Source organism: Canis lupus, unplaced genomic scaffold, assembly GCF_011100685.1.
Source record: "Canis lupus familiaris isolate Mischka breed German Shepherd unplaced genomic scaffold, alternate assembly UU_Cfam_GSD_1.0 chrUn_S1538H1724, whole genome shotgun sequence".
In the NCBI taxonomy this organism is placed as follows: domain Eukaryota; kingdom Metazoa; phylum Chordata; class Mammalia; order Carnivora; family Canidae; genus Canis; species Canis lupus.
Genome location: NW_023330376.1, coordinates 241,957 through 260,046, shown reverse-complemented (window position 1 = coordinate 260,046; position 18,090 = coordinate 241,957). Strand labels below are relative to the sequence as shown.

General features: G+C 38.9%; 1 protein-coding gene across 1 annotated transcript in view; it reads right to left on the bottom strand.

Moving 5' to 3' along the window:
* The window catches only part of LOC119875638 (ankyrin repeat domain-containing protein 26-like), a 142,759-nt gene that overhangs the window by 60,967 nt on the left and 63,702 nt on the right, over positions 1-18,090 (bottom strand). The window contains 4 exon segments of the mRNA XM_038588967.1: positions 8,357-8,510; positions 8,889-8,922; positions 10,638-10,808; positions 15,422-15,636. Of these exon segments, the coding sequence (XP_038444895.1) occupies positions 8,357-8,510; positions 8,889-8,922; positions 10,638-10,808; positions 15,422-15,636 (574 nt within the window).

Genomic DNA, 18,090 nt, shown 5'->3' with positions numbered 1-18,090 from the left:
TTAATGATGAAAGGGTCGACAAATAAGCATAACAAACCTAAATGCTTATGAATCTATTAATAACATCAAAATACATAAGGCAAAAATCAACAGAACTGCAAAGAGAAACAGGCAAATTTACAATTTTAGTCTGAGATTTTAATAGGCAGAAAATCATCAAGGATATGGAAGACTTGACCACCACCATCTTTCTCAAGTATCCATGGAGCATTTACCAAAAGAGATTATATTCTGGGTCATAAAATAAACCTTAATAAAGGGAGTTAAGTCAAAAGGATTGAAGTCATGAAAGTGTGTTCTGTGACCACAAAGTGATCAAATTAGAAATGAAGAACAAACCTACCTCTGGAAAATACTCAAATACTTGAAAACTGATTAATAATGCACATCTAAATAACCCCTGGGTCTGGGTACCTAGGTGGCTCAATTGATTAAGTGTCTGCCTTTAGCTCAGGTCATGATCTCCGGGTCCTGGGATTGAGCCCCATGTTGGGCTTCCCACTCAGAGGGAAGGACGCTTACCCCTCTGGACCTCCCTTCGCCTATGCGCTCTCTTTCTCTCTCTCTCCTTCTCTTTCAAATACATAAAAATCTTTAAAAAAACCCTTGGAATAAAGAAGTAATGAAAAAAGAAATTACAAAGTATCACATATTGAATGAAAATAAAAACATAATATGTTAAAAATTTCTGGAATCCTCCAAGAATAGCACTCATCTCACCATTTATAGCACTGAGGTATATATTAAAAAGAGAAGGAGGCAGGGCAAGATGGCAGAAAAGTAGGGTCCCGAAGTCACCAGTCCCCACCAACTTACCTAGATAACTTTCAAATCATCCTGAAAACCTATGAATTCAGCCTGATATTTAAAGAGAGAAGAGCTGGAATGCTACAGTCAGAAGAGTTCGCGCTTCTATCAAGGTAGGAAGACGGAAAAACATAAAGAAATAAAAAAGCATCCAAGGGGGAGGAGCCCCCATGAGGAGCCAGGCAAAGGCCATGCAGCTAGTGCCCCCAGGACAGGAAAGCCCAGTCCTGGAGAAGCAGAAACTTTACCAATCTTCCTGGAAGGAAAGGTGCTTGCAGGGAGCTCGGGCATGATCCCAGAAGGGGTACAGATGCCCTCAGGCTCCCAGGGGCACTAAAAGAGTAACTGCACTCTGGGGGAGATCCCTCCATACACTACGGGCTGAGCTCCCTAAAGGGCTGGACACCGCGCCCAGTGGGGCCCCGGGAGCAGCTCAGGTGGCGGCCACTGTGCGGCCCCGGGAATGTGATTCCAGCAGTGCAGGCCCCAGAGCCCAGGGCACCGGGGACACAGCCCAGGACCCGGCACTCCCCCCGGGACAGGTAGAGGCCGGGAGGACACAGGGCAGCAAGGACGCTCCTGCTGCCACGTGGCCCCGAGCTGTGCAGATCTATGCCCCCTGCCCCCGGACCACCCAGGCCCCTGCGGACTGGGAGCTGTGGTAGTTACTGTGGGAGCTGACTCAAGAGATGGAGAGCTGGCTGCCGCCACTCTTGTTGTTCCTCCTGCTGTCACCTTGTACCTGGGACTGAACAGGAGCTTCACAGGATAAACAGCTTGCACTGAGCCCTGCACCTGGCAAGGGGCTGGGCAGCTCCCCCAGGTGCACACACCTGAGAATCACCACAGCGGGCCCCTCCCCCCAGAAAACCAGCTGGAAGGACAGGGGAAAAAGCATTGACCAAGCAGCACTGGAAAGTCCCAGGGGAAGTCAAGGGATTTACAGTATATAGAATCAGAGGATACCTCCTCTTGCTTTTTGTTTTCTGTTTGTCCTCCCCCTTGCTCCCCTTTCCTCTCTTTTTCTCCTTTTTTCCAGTACAACTTCTTTTTGGCCACTCTGCATTGAACAAAATGACTAGAAGGAAAAACTCACCTCAAAAGAAAGAATCAGAAACAGTCCTCTCTCCCACAGAGTTACAAAATCTGGATTACAAATCAATGTCAGAAAGCGAATTCAGAAACACAATTATAAAGCTACTGGTGGCTCTAGAAAAAAGCATAAAGGACTCAAGAGACTTTATGACTGCAGAATTTAGATCTCATCAGGCAGAAATTAAAAATCAATTAAATAAGATGCAATCCAAACTGGAGGTCCTAACAATGAGGGTTAAAGAGGTAGAAGAACCAGTGAGTGACAGAGAAGACAAGTTGATGGCAAGGAAGGAAGCTGAGGAAAAAAAGAGAAAAACAATTAAAGGGTCATGAGGAAAGGTTAAGGGAAACAAATGACAGCCTCAGAAGGAAAAATCTAGTTTAATTTAGGGTTAATAGGGGTTCCAGAGGCCGCCGAAAGAGACAGAGGACCAAAAAGCATATTTGAACAAATCATAGCTGGGAACCTCTCTAACGTGGGAAGGGAAACAGGCAACCAGATCCAGGAGATAGAGAGATCGCCCCCTGAAATCAATAAAAACCACTCAACACCTCGATAGTTAACAGTGAAACTTGCAAATTCCAAATATAAAGAAAAGATCCTTAAAGCAGCAAGAGACAAGAGTATCCTAACCTTTATGGAGAGAAGTATTAGGATAACAGCAGACCTCTCCACAGAGACCTAGCAGGCCAGAAAGGGCTGGCAGGATATAGTCAGGGTCCTAAATGAGAAGAACCTGCAGCCAAGAATACTTTATCCAGCAAGGCTCTCATTCATGATAAAAGGAGAGAGAAAGAACTTCCAAGACAGGCAGGAACTGAAAGAATATGTGACCACCAAACCAGTTCTGAAAGAAATATAAAGGGAGACTCTGTAAAAGAAAGAGGAAGTCCAAGGAAACAATCCACAAAAACAGGGACTGAATAGGTATCATGATGGCACTAAATTCATAACTTTCAAGAGTAACTCTGAACATGAATGGGCTTAATGACCCCATCAAAAGGCGCAGGGTTTCAGACTGGATAAAAAGAGCAAGACCCATCTATTTGCTGTCTATAAGAGACTCATTTTAGACCTAAGAACACCTACAGCCTGAAAATAAAAGGTTGGAGAACCCTTTACCATTCAAATGGTCCTCAAAAGAAACCAGGGATACCTATCCTTATATCATCTAAATTAAAGTTTATCCCAAAGACTGTAGTGGGAGATGAAGAGGGACACTATATCATACTTAAAGGATCTCTCCAACAAGAGGACCTAACAATCATGAGTATTTATGCCCCGAATGTGGGAGCTGCCAAGTATAACAGTCAATTAATAACCAAAATTAAGATATACTTAGCTAATAGTACACTAAAACGGGGAGATTTTAACATGTCGCTTTCTGTAAATGACACATCTTCTAAGCCCAATATCTCCAAAGAAACAAGAGCTTTCAATGATGCACTGCACCAGATGGATTTCACAGATATTTACAGAACTTTACAGACAAATGCAACTGAATACACGTTCTTCTCAAGTGCACAAGGAACTTTATCCAAAATAGACCACATACTGGGTCACAAATCAGGTCTCAACTGATAACAAAAATCTGAGATTGTCCCCAGCATATTTTCAGACCATAATGCTTTGAAACAGGACTAAATCACAAGAAGAATATTAGAAGAAATGGAAACATGTGGAGGTTAACTACCATCCTGGTAAAAGATGAAAGGGTCAACCAGGAAATTCAGGAAGAATTAAAAAGAGTCATGGAAGCTAATGAGAATGAAGATATGACTGTTCAGGGATCCCTGGGTGGCGCAGCGGTTTGGCGCCTGCCTTTGGCCCAGGGCGCGATCCTGGAGACTCGGGATCGAATCCCACGTCGGGCTCCCGGTGCATGGAGCCTGCTTCTCCCTCTGCCTGTGTCTCAGCCTCTCTCCTCTCTCTGTGTGACTATCATAAATAAATAAAAAATTAAAAAAAAAAAAAAAAAAAAAAAAAGAAGATATGACTGTTCAAAATCTTGGGATACAGCAATAGCACTCCTGAGGGGGAAATATATCGCAATATAAGCATCCCTCAAAAAACTGGAAAGAACCCATATGTAAAAGCTAATCTTGTATCTAAAGTTGCTGGAGAAAGAACAGCAAATAAAACCTACACCCGGCAGAAAAAGACAATTAATAAAGATTTGAGCAGAACTCAATGAAATAGAGAGTCAAAGAACTGTGAAACAGATCAACAAAACCAGGAGTTGGTTCTTTGAAAGAATAAGATACATGAACCATTAGCCAGGCTTATTTTTTAAAAATTTTTTTATTTATTTATGATAGTCACACACACACACACACACACGCACACACACACACACACACACACAGGCAGAGACATAGGCAGAGGGAGAAGCAGGCTCCATGCACCAGGAGCCCGACTTGGGATTCGATCCCGGGTCTCCAGGATCGCGCCCTGGGCCAAAAGCAGGCGCTAAACCGCTGCACCACCAAGGGATCCCCATTAGCCAGCCTTATTAAAAACAAGAGAGAAAAGACTCAAATTAGTCACAAATGAAAATGGAGAGATCACCACCAATACCACGGAAATACAAACCACTTTAAACACTTAGTATGAGCAGCTATACGTGAATAAATTAGGCAATCTAGAAGAAATGGGACTCATTTCTGGAAAACCACAAACTAGCAAAACTGGAACAAGAAGAAATAGAGAGTCCAAAAAGGCCAAACACCAGGGAGGAAATTGAAGATATCATCAAAAACCTCCCAAGACACAAAAGTCCAGGGCCAGATGGCTTCCCAGTGGAATTCTATCAAACATTTGTAGAAGAAACAATACCTAGTCTACTAAAGCTGCTCCAAAAGATAGAAAGAGATGGAGTACTTCCAAACTCATTCTATGAGGCCAGCATCCCCTTAATTCCAAAACCCAAGACCCCACCAAAAAGGAGAGGTAGAGAGCATAAGCCTGATGAACACAGATGCAAAAATGCTCAACAAGATAGTAGCCAATAGGATCCAAAAATACATTAGGAAGATTATTCACCATAACCCAGTAGGATTTATCCCTGGGATGCAAGGCTGGTTCACCACTCGTAAAGCAATCAATGTGATTGATCATATCAAGAAGAGAAAAAACAAGAACCATATGACCCTCTCAATAGAGGCAGAGAACGCATTTGACAAACTACAGCATCCATTCCTGATCAAACCTCTTCAGGGTGTAGGGATAGAGGGAACATTCCTCAGCATCTTAAAAGCCATCTATGAAAAGCCCACAGCAAATATTATTCTCAATGGGGAAGCACTGGGAGCCTTACCCCTAAGATCAGGAACAAGACACGGATGTCCACTCTCACCACTGCTATTCAACAGAGTACTAGAAGTCCTAGCCTCAGCAATCAGAAAACAAAAAGAAATAAAATGCATTCACACTGGCAAAGAAGAAGTCAAACGCTCCCTCTTTGTGGTTGACATGATACTGTACATAGAAAACCCAAAAGACTCCACCCCAAGACTGCTAGAACTCATACAGCAATTCAGCAGTGTGGCAGGATACCAAATCAATGTCCAGAAATCAGGGGCATTTCTATACACTGAGACTGAAGAAAGAGAAATTAAGGGGTCAATCCAATTGACAACTGCACCCAAAACCATGAGATGCCTAGGAATAAACCTAACCAAAGAGGTAAAGGATCTCTACCCTCAAAAGTACAGAACACTTCTGAAGGAAATTGAGGAAGACACAAAGAGATGGAAAAATATGCCATGCTCATGGATTGGAAGAATGAATATTGGGAAAATGTCAATGGTACCCAGGGAAATTTATACATTTAATGCAATCCCTATCAAAATACCATGGACTTTCTTCAGAGAGTTGGAACAAATCATCGGAAGAGTTGTATGGAATCAGAAAAGACACCGAATAGCCAGGGGAATATTAAAAAAGAAAACCAGAGCTGGGGGCATCAAAGTGCCAGATTTCAGGGTGTACCACAAAGCTGTGATCATCAAGACAGTGTGGTACTGGCACAAAAACAGACACCTAGGAAAATGAAAAAGAATAGAGAATCCAGAAATGGGCCCTCGACTCTATGGTCAAGTTATATTCGACAAAGCAGGAAAGACTATCCACTGGAAAAAAGACAGTCTCTTCAATAAATGGTGCTGGGAAAACTGGACAGTCACGTGCATAACAATGAAACTAGACCATTCTCTTAAACTATACACAAAGAAAAACTCAAAATGGATGAAAGATCTAAATGTGAGACAGGAATCCATCAGAATCCTAGAGGAGAACACAGGCAACACCCTTTTTGAACTTGGCCACAGCAACTTCTTGCAAGATACATCCATGAAGGCAAGAGAAACCAAAGCAAAAATGAACAGCAAAATAAACAGTCAACAAAACTAAAAGACAGCCTCCAGAATGGAGAAGATATTGGCAAATGACCTATCAGATAAAGGGCTAGTATCCAAGATCTATAAAGAACGTAGTAAATTCAACAGCAAAGAAACAAACAATCCAATCATGAAATGGGCGAAAGACATGAACAGAATTTTCACAGAGGAAGACATAGACACGGCCAACAAGCACATGAGGAAATGCTCCGAATCACTGGCCATCAGGGAAAAAGAAACAACCACCACAATGAGATACCACCTCACACCAGTAAGAATGGGGAAAATTAACAAGGCAGGAAACAACAAATGTTGGAGAGGATGCGGAGAAAAGGGAACCCTCTTACACTGTTGGTGGGAATGTGAACTGGCACAGCCACTCTGGAGAACTGTGTGAAGATTCCTCTAAGACTTAAAAATAGATCTACCCTATGACCCAGCAGTTGCACTGCTGGGGATTTACCCAAAGATCCAGATGCAGTGAAACGCCGGGACACCTGTACCCCAATGTTTATAGCAGCAATGTATAGTAGCCAAACTGTGGAAAGAGCCTTGGTGTCCTTCGAAAGATGAAAGGATAAAGAATATGTGGTCTATGTATACGATGGAATATTACTCAGCCACTAGAAACGACAAATACCTACCATTTACTTCGACATGGATGGAACTGCAGGGTATTATGCTGAGTGAAGTAAGTCAATCGGAGAAGGACAAACATTATATGGTCTTATTCATTTGGGGAATATAAAAAATAGTGAAAGGGAATAAAGTGGAAAGGAGAGAAAATGAGTGAAAATATCAGGGACGGTGACAGAACATGAGAGACTCCTAATTCTCGGAAACAAACACAGCATGGTGGAAAGGGAGGTGGGCGAGGGGTTGGGGTGACTGGGTGATGGGCACTGAGGGGGGGCACTTGATGGGATGAGCACTGGGTGTTATGCTATCTGTTGGCAAATTGAACTCCAATTTAAAAAAATAATAAGATATCAAAAACAAAAACAAAGATTTATCAACACTCGACAAATAAGAAATAAACCTAACTTTTTAAATGACAAAAATTTTGACAGCTCAATGAAGATATACAGATGTTAAATAAGCTCAACATTATCAGTTATTAGGGAAATGTATATTACAACCATAAATGTATATATTTATACACATATATATGTATTTATGTGTGTGTGTGTATACATATATACACCATACCCATCCATGGCTACGATTAAAAAACTGATCATACTAAGTACTGATAAATATAGATGGAGGAGTTAGAAACCCTCACACACTGCTGGTGGGTTTAGAAAATAGTACAATGACTTTAGAAAACAATTTGGCAGTTTCATAATAAGGCAATATGAAGAGACAGGAGACTTAAGAGTGATGGATATGTTAACTGTCTAAATTACAGTTATGGTTTCACATGTGTATATATATGACAAAACTATCAAATTATATACTTCATACACGTGCAGTTTACCTAACTAGGGCTGTTGGAGAAAGAAAGCCTCTATTATATGAAAAACCATCTAAGACAGTGGCTGAGACATGGATGGAAAGATGGATATGAAACCATACAAGATGAATGAAGCTAGTGGCCCTTGGTCTTTCACCTCATAGCATTAAGTACTAATAGCTAAGCTTTAAGCAAGGGGGGTAACGTGATGAAATGTAAACTTTTAAAAATGTATAGTAATTATGGTTGCAGTGTACACCAAGATCCTGAGAGGTGGAATGGCAGGGAAAACAGTCCTGAGGTTAGCTCAGTAATCTAGGAGAAAAATAATGGTAACCTGACCTTGGGTGAAGACACAGAAGAGAAGCAGAGTTCACAAACACATCAAGTGTGCCATTCCCACGTGGACAACCACAATGGAAATTATAGTTCTTTGGCTGAGAGTATTCAATAGTTCTCTATTTTAATATAAAACATACTTCTGAGATGAGTAGCTCTATAACTCCTCAGTGTTGTGTGGCGCAGCGCTAGACGAGATGTGCACATATTACTACAACCATATATACAGAAAAAGGCTTTATATTTATACGATGGCCCTACCTTTACAATCCATGCCAAGTTCAATGAGCAACAGGGAACTCTTATAATCAGAGTATTGCAACTTGCAATCCTCTGAAGCTGCTTCAGATGACTGAGTTAAGTCATCAAGATGCTCGTCATCAAGATGCTCCGCAGAATTCACTTGCTTTTTGACCTACAAATAAATAATACTATTTCAAAATGTCATCCAAATATTTATAAAATATACTAAGTGTAGAAAGATGATAAATATCCATCTTTTTATAAAAGCAAAAACATAGGTACTTTTTAAAAGAACTGATTTTTATCAAAAAGACCTTTATCAATAATTGGTGTTTCTGAATAATTTTTTCACAGCAGATGTCTATACAACAAAGGAAAATTTTCATTTTTTCACTATGCGTTTCATAAAGTAATTTTTTTTACCATGGAATAATGTTTCTGATAAATATGAAATATCAAAATAATATAATAAAAATATATCATGAATGAAATAGAATTATAATAAAAATATATCATAAATGAAATAGAATTATATATTTTGTTTGTCTACCTTGTTCTTTTCCTTAGATGTTTTCTTTGCAGGTCTAAAAAGAGGAAGGATTCTTTTCAGGAAAATATTAAATACTTAAAATACAAAGAATATTTAAAGCATATCTAAGCAATATTAATAGCAATATTAACAAAGTATTAAATTTAGATCAAAATTGCAAAAGTAAAGGAAAATCATAACGTTACTTACATTATTTGATAGGGGTAAATATACCACATTTTTTGTTGTCATTTTCAATAAAAACAAGTTTTCACTAAATCAATTTGGAAAGTGCAAACTAAGTTTTTTTAATGACATAAGCCCTTTTTAAATAATCGTGATATTAGTGTTTTGAAGTCTTACTGTGCAACTACTATGCATTATTTGGGACAGTTTACATATCCTAAAGGGTTTTTAGGCCTTACACAAACCGTATGAAGTAGGCAATTATACTGGGTATCTTTTCACAGGAAGCAAATGAGGCACAGAAATTCTAAGGAACTTCCCCAAGCCCATACACCTGGTAGGAGCAGACCACCCAGAACTCAAGTCTAGGAAATGTCCCTTCCAAACATGTGTTTTAAAATATGTGGTAAAAGTAAGTTAAGTATTTCTAAGTAATGTGATACCAATTGAATCTATAGTATTATTCCATTTCTAGCTATAATTATTCTAGAAATAATTTCTGAATCTCACATACATTTTTAATTTTTTATTTTTTTTAAAAGATTTTATTTATTTATTCCTTCACTAGAGAGACACACAGAGAGAGACAGGCAGAGACATACAGAGGGAGAAACAGGCTCCCCCACAAGGAGCCTGGTGTCGGACCCCAGGATCACGCCCTGAGCCCAAGGCAAGACACTCAACTGCTGTGCGACCCCAGCATCCCACACACATTTTTTAATTAAAACACTTCATACCTAGGCAGTATTGAAAATCTACTTTCAATAAACTGAAGATTTAATTCGTCTAAAGAAGTTCATTAATGGGCATTCCTTTACTCATTCAAATGTTTATTCATGGATTCAACAATTACTCATGAAGCACACAATATGTGTCAATGACGCTGCTGGTACAGTAACCGTGGCTCTTGTAATTTAGAACTTTATAATCCAAAAGTAATAATCTATGATAGATGAATAGTTTTTCAATTGTAAATAAACATATTGTAAATAAACAAAACCATTCCCCTTTCCCCAGAACCTAAACAAATATTAACTTAATATAATCAGATACTCCAAAGCCCCTCACAAAATCATAGCTATTCATGATACTGTCAAAGGTACTGAATACCTTAAAACCTATCAAGAAATGATTAGTTCTATTCAGAATCACCTATGTGTCTGTATATTTACTATTTTATATATATATATTTTTTTTTCAATCGATGAAGGATAGTATCTGAATATTCAATTATATGAGAATACTGCACGGTGGAACTGATTCTAAATAAACAACCTCTTACCACAAAACTCATATCCTGATCTGGGGGTCCTGGGATCGAGTTCTACTTTGGGCTCCCCACAGGGAACCTGCTTCTGCCTCTGCCTATGTCTCTGCCTCTCTCTCTCTGTCTCTCACAAATAAATACATGAAATCTTAAAAAAAAAGTCACTCCTCCTCATCCTAACCTTTCAAGTGGTGTTTTTGATATACTTGAGTATTTCTTCCCTCAGCCTGTACGACACTATATTACAGTGTTTTACTTATATAATAATCATAGTTAACGTTCCTTCAGAGGGAAATAAAGAATTTATGGGATTTTACCTTCTTTCATCCTGATCCATTTCACTTAGACTGTTGTCATTACTCACTCATAGTAGACTACCAGTTAGGGAATCGGCCTCCTCAAAGCCTGGTGTAATCACAGATGCTTTTGATGCCCACTTTACATTTTTATCTTTCTTTATTTCCATGATAGACAAACCAGGATCATTACTTAAAACAAAAATCCAGTTAAAATATCCATTAGAAAGCCAATATTTTCTAATAATTTTACTGGTAAGGAATGAAAAAATTTTTTGTAAACATCTGTTACCCATCTGAATTCATTTATTAATTCATAGAACAGTTATGAAGTGCAACCATATGCAAGGAAATACACATATACAATTATGATACAATGTCATTTGTGGGGACAAAACTGCCTGTGTAGGACCTGTGGAATCAAGTGCCATTCACCAAGGCACGGAGGAAAAGTCTCATCTGCCCATGCATCGGGTAACAGGCATACGCACTACACACCCAGCTGTGGATCCAGCAAAAGCCCATAAATTGGCGCCACCCTCACCCTCACAGCCATCATCTGGGAGCCCCTGGAAAACACTTAGATAATCACCCATGGGGGTAGAGAGTCTTCGTGGAAAACCAGCTTTCCTGTAGAGAAGTTCTAGCACATCACCAGAGCAAAACAATCAGGTTTGGACACATGGGAGCGGTAGTCATTAAAGACTGGAGGAGGTGACTGCTACTTCAAAGGCAAAGACAGCAATGCAAAAGGATATGACAAAATCAAGGAAATATGACACCAACAAAGGATTACAATAATCTTCCTGTAATCAATCTCAGACACGTGGAGATCTGTAATTTATCCAAGAAAGATTTCAAAATCTCAGTCTTAAGGAAATTCAAGGAGCTACCAGAAAACACAAAAAGCCAATTCAGGGGTGCCTGGGTGGGTCAGGCAATTAAGTGTCTGACGCTTGATTTCATCTCAGGCTATGATCTCAGGGTCATGAGATTGAGCCCTGCATCAGGCTTACACTCAGCACAGTGTCCCTCTCCCTCTGCTATTCCCCCCTAGCTCACACACTTTCTCTCGCTAAAATAAATGAATAAAATCTTTAAAAAACAGTTAATTCAATAAAATGAGGAATACACTACATAAACAAAATGAGAAGTTTAATGAATAGCTGGAAGGGCTTAGTCAGTTTTAGTGTCTGACTTGGTTTTGGCTCAGGTCATGATCTCAAAGTCATGGAATCACCCCCAGGTCTGCTTGAGATCCTCTCTCCATCTCTTTCTCTCTCTCCCCACTTGCTCACTCTTTCTTTCTTTCTTTCTTTCTTTCTTTCTTTCTTTCTCTCTCTCTCTCTCAAATAAATACATTTTTAAAAATAATTTTAAAGGGACAAAGAAAAAGAAAATGTTTTGGTAACTTGTGCATACTTTTAGCCTAGTATCTAATCCTAATACAAAAAGCTAGATTTACCAACAGAAAATTATATATATTTTTTCATGGACTAAATGCATGCAAGAAAATATGAGCATATAGCTATGTAAATTTACAAAAAGACTGAATTTTCCCATAGGAGATTATCGGTTGAATAACTTTAGGGCACTGAAAACAAAAACAAAACCAGCAATTACTGTTTTAAAACTGCCATACAGATAACTCTTCTAGTTAAATTAAACATCCAAAAAAGATGGATCTTCCTGAAAGCAATTATTAAACAATTCTTCTCGACCCAAATTTCAGAAGTAAATCTGTAATTATGGATACAAAATAGCTTTCATTTTGAAAACAGTTAATAGAAGCAACTTTTAAATAGAAAACAACTGGTTAAAGACACCTCACAGTTATGTTGGCGGGGGAATGCTAACATGCAGCCATGGTAACGAGAACCCATCAGAACCAGTTTTAAATGTTTGTAATGATCAATGCCATCTGTCCTCACTCACTAGCCAACCAATGTCAGCTTCTCCCTCATGAAGTATAGCCAATGTGGGACAAAATCACTCCAATACGCATGTCTTGAGTGCCAACCAATCAACAACAGTCTTACCCAAATTACCATGGTGGCTTCAGATGATGACAAACCACTTAATTCTCTGAAAGTCTCCCAAGTCTTAAACTCCACTTTTCCTGAAACTGTATATAGAAAGCGAAGACTACTCTGTCAGAAAAGACTGTAAGTGGCCAGCATAGCTCCCTCTTATTAGTCAGCAGTAAATTCCGACTTCACCTTTATATTTCAGATATTGAGGGCTCATATCCTCTGGCAAAAATGTTTAAAGTCCTATAATAATTTACCACCATATTTCATTTTCCTTAATGAAACATAAATGAAGTTTGCTCTTCCTTTGTTCCATTCTACTATAATTAAAACTAACATAAATACCAGTAAAAGAATAAGTAGCAAGTAACCACAAGATTAGGCCCAAATAATCCACAAAATGCAGATAACGGACAGGTTAAATTGTCAGAATGGACCCATGCCAACCGTTCTTTCTGTTTAAGTGAGAATTGGTATTATGTTAAAAACAATACACACGGTTTAGTTAAACTCCATTCACTCAACAAACATTTATTGAATAGCACTATATATGCTAGAATGTTCTCTAAGCACTGAGGACACGGCCATGAACAGAAAAAAACCCTACTCACGAGGATAGTAAACATAGTAACAATAAACTACCTAGGCAAACTACACAGTATGAGAGGAGAAAAACTAAAGCAGAGAAATCAAATTTCAATGTGTTGTAGCAGAAGGGGTGGTCGAAATACTAGTCAGGATAAACCAAGAAGGGCCTTGCTGAGAAAGTGACCTTGAAGCAAAAACCAGGGAGAAAAAGAGGGAGCAAGGAGTAAGCCATGAGGATACCTGAGAGAAAAGCACTCCACAGAGAGTTTATAGCAAGTACAGAGGTATGCCTGAAGTGTTTATAATGAGGGTGGGGGGTAAGAATAGTGAGAAATTCAAGTGTGGCTGAACAGAAGGAAAGGGATAGAAAGTAGTTCAAATCAGAGAGACAGAGGGAGGAAAGGATAGGGAGGGACCCGAGATGAACAAGTCACATAAGGCCTTGTAGCTATTAGAAAGAACTTGAGTGAATGGGAGGCCATTAGGTTTTGAGCAGAGGAGGACATAATCTGACTTATGTTTTAATAGATCCACTGTGTTTAGAATTAATGGAAAGTGAATTTTCGAAGATTATATAATATGAAGTCACTATTGAAAAATTTGATGTGGTGCATGTTGAAATATATGCTCTTTAAAATGGAAGAATAAGGGGCGCCTGGTTGGCTCAGTTGGTAAAGCGTCTGCCTTCGGCTCAGGTCATGACCCTGGAGTCCCGGGATCAGCCCCACTTCAGGCTCCCCGCTTCTCCCTCTGCCTCTGCCGCTCCCTGCACTCACACACTCTCTCTCTCAAATAAATAATCTTAAAAACATTTTTAAAGGAAAAATAATAGCCTGTATGCAAAGTGCCTGAAAAAGAAGATTCACTGCATTAACAACCTCTTGGTTTACAGCATAGGGATCAAATGTTTATACAGAATATGGGACAAGTTGCCATGTGAAATCTCTTCGTAATAATATTCAGATCAATTTGAGAGTCCAACATTTGAGCACTCGTGCATTGGGAACCAAAACCAAAAACCTAATAATTAGCAGTTTTGTTGGTAATAAGGTAGAGTGCCAGTGTAGCAGGTAACTTCCCTTTGCAACTCAGCAGATATTAAAAGTATTCTAAAGTTATTGTAAGACATCAAACCAAACACTTTAAATATACTTTGGGGGATCCCTGGGTGGCTCAGCAGTTTAGCGCCTGCCTCCAGCCCAGGGTGTGATCCTGGAGGCCCGGGATCGAGTCCCACATCAGGCTCCCTGCATGGAGCCTGCTTCTCCCTCTGCCTGTGTCTCTGCCTGCCTCTCTCTCTCTCTCTCTCTGTCTCTCATGAATAAATAAAAATAAAAATTAAAAATTTTAAATTTGTTAAACAATCAAAACCCTGCAGACCTAAATTCATTTTCTCAGATAGTTACATGCTGCATTATTTTATAGGTGTGAAAACTTACTTCCTTATGGATGGAGAGTTAGACTCCCTCCAAGTTTTTGATAGATAATCTTAACATATATATGTAACATGTTTATGTAAGTATTCTTAATATATCTGTCATGTTTTATAAATATAATAATATATAATAAATGTTCTTAGAATATGTGTGTCTAAGTGTTGACACAAGTCATGTTTTCCTATAGGATCTACTCCTGGCAATGAAGCCGTTGGGATATAGGGACAGCATATGTGAAATTTGAAATGCACTGCTACATCACTCTTCAGAAAGGATTTGTCAATTTTCTTCCTCTCTCTCTCTTTTAAAGATTTTTATTTATTTATTCAGGAGAGACACAGAGTGAGGCAGAGACATGGGCAGATGGAGAAGCAGGCTCCTCATGGGAAGCCTGATGGAGGACTCGATCCCACGACCCCGAGATCACAACCTGAGCCAAAGGCAGACGTTCAACCACTTAGCCACTCAGGTGCAACGGATCTGACAATTTTCACCTAACAACAGTGTATGAGAATGACTTTTTCCTTACATTTGCTAACCTAGGTTATTTTTTTTTTTTAGTTAAATATTTATCACTATGCCTGCAAAACAATTTGATACCTTACCGGTCTTTGCCTTTTTCTGTTTAGCACCCTGGGTGGAATATCTCTACTAAAAATATAAAATGTGTTAAACATGATTAGCTCCAAACAGAATTTGTTTTATAGAAAAATAATAATTATCTACTGTTTAAATATTGCTATAGGCTTACCTATCAGAATCTTCATTCTGCGTAGTAGGAAACAGGTGGTTATCAGTTTCTCCAGTCTTTCTTTGTTGAATTAGTTCAGCAGCAGGAGCAGCAGCAGCAGCAGCAACAGCAAGAGCAGTACCAAGAGCAGGAGCAGCAGCAGCAGCAGCAGCATCATATATGTTTTCTGCTCCTTCCATTTTATTACTCGTGTGCTGCTTCCTTTCTTTTCCAGTCTTGAATGGAAATTTGATAGTTACAACTTCATTCATTAAAAAGAACTTTTTTCATTAATTGTATCATTTGACTCTTTAATGTAATTTTAATCAATAAAACTATCTTGCACTTAACTTTATCATTACCTGTAATTGCAATTTTTGGAAATTCTGCTTCACTTCTGTTGGAATAGAACAACATAATTTTCCAGAATTCCAAAAAGGACTTTCTTAATTTTGTGTTCATATCTACACTTTGCCACCTAACATTCCCAACTTCACCCCATCTGACCAGCAGATACAAAGAAATAAAAAGACACAAAAATCTGTCCTCTTCCGTCTTTACCATCTGGATTTTGCTTACACCGAAAGATTCAAAGGATGTGACATTGTGATGCTCCAGGAACAAAGACGAAGCTTTCCATTTCTGCACTGAGCTATTCTTTCCCCAACTGCCTTTTATAATTCTTTTTTCATTTGGATCCCAGGGCTATCAAAAAAGTCACAGTGTTCATTAAAATATGTGAACCAAAGTTCACCACAACATAAAAGGAGCAAAACTAATATTAGTGTAGAATTTTGGGAAATGAGTAATGCTCCCCAAATTTCACATTCCATAACCATAAAATTTTATAGTATATAAAATATAAAAGTAATTATCAACTTTAATCCCATTTTCTATTGATAATGGGAATAAAACCAAAAAAGGTTACATGATTTGTCCAAAGTTCCTAAAGTGGCATTACCTAGCATCAAAGAGATGATACAATTCCTTGATGCTGAATCAAATAAATGACCCAACAAGTTTATTAATCAGCTATGCTAAAAGTGTGACTTTGGCACAGTAATTTAATACCTTAATTGGGGATGAGGCGCTTAGCTAATTTTTATTTTAAAGGAGGATATCTCTAGATTTTGTTTATTTTTCACCTCAAACATCAGTTTTCTCCCTTAGAGTCAAATACTGAAGGTTTGCTGAAAATCTATGCTACCTACATGATAAAAGTCGTATGTGTCAAAATATATCATACTTTATTAAACAAAATGTAAAGGTTTGATTCAACAAAAACACCTGAGAGTGATGATTAAACAAACACATATATGTGTATACACACACACACATGCACACACACACACACGTGGTCACCTGGGTGGCTCAGTCAGTTAAACATCTGCCTTTGGCTCAGGTCAAGATCCCCGGGATCTGGGATCAAGACCCGTGCATCAGGCTTCCTGCTCCGCCAGGAGTTTGCTTCTCCCTTTCCCTCCTACACCTGCTCCCGTTTGTGTTCTCTCTCTCGGTGTCAAATAAAATCTAAAAAAAAAAAAAAAAAAAAAAATTTTTTTTTTTTTTTTAATGTAGAGGAGATGCCTGAGTGGCACAGTTAGTTGGGCCTCCAGCTCTTGATTGCAGTTCAGGTCATGATCTCCTGGTCATGGGATTGAGCTCCGCTTCAGGCTCCACGCTCACTGGGGAGTTTGCTTCTCTCCCTTTCTCTCTCCCTCTACCCCCTTCACCCTGCTCACACACTCAAATGAATAAGTAAATAAGTAAGTAAGTAAGTAAATAAATAAATCCTAAAAGAAAAAAAGGAGTCTGTTTTTAAAAACATGGGAGAAAAAAACTGGTGATAATGCAAATATTTGTTCTTAAAAATATCTCAAAAAGTGGTCGTGTTGGAATTTGAAGTTCCAAGAGTTTGAGGAAAGCAGAGAAGACTATACATACTGAAGCAATAAACAGAAGCAATAAATAGATTGGTTTAGATGAAATATTTGTTTATATCCCTTCTCTTAGTTATTGCTTCTTTTTCATGCTATGTATTCATTTATTTTAAAGATTTTATTTATTTATTCATCAGGGACACACACACAGAGAAGCAGAGACACAGGCAGAGGGGGAAGCAGGCTCCATGCAGGGAACCTGATGTGGGACTCAATCCCAGATCCCGGGATCATACCCTGAGCCAAAGGCAGACACTCAACAGGTGAGCCACCCACCCAGGCATCCCAACTTCTTTTCCATTTTATTGTTTATAGAAGTGCAACTTATATTTAAGCCAATAGATAAAAATCCTAGATATTATGATATATTTTTTAAAGATCTATGTATTTTAGAGAACAAGACTGATAGCATGAGAGAGGCACAGCGGGAGAGAGAAACTCAAGCAGACTCCATGCTGAGCACAGAGCCTGACGTGGGGCTCCTCTTCACAACCCTGACATCACAACCCAAGCCAAAAACAAGACTAGGACTCTCAACTGACCGTGCCCCCCAGGCGCCCCAAGATAATCGCATTTTTAAAGCAATTTTCTCTATGGTTACTCTGGTTCATGAGGTCACAGGGTGCATAGCGAAAAGAGCTTCCCAGTTCACACGCCACTTGGGAAACTGAAAGAAACTTAAGGAACACAAATCTTATGTTTTCCTGCATTCCTATCATTTAGATAGCAGAAATAATATTATTTCTGAAC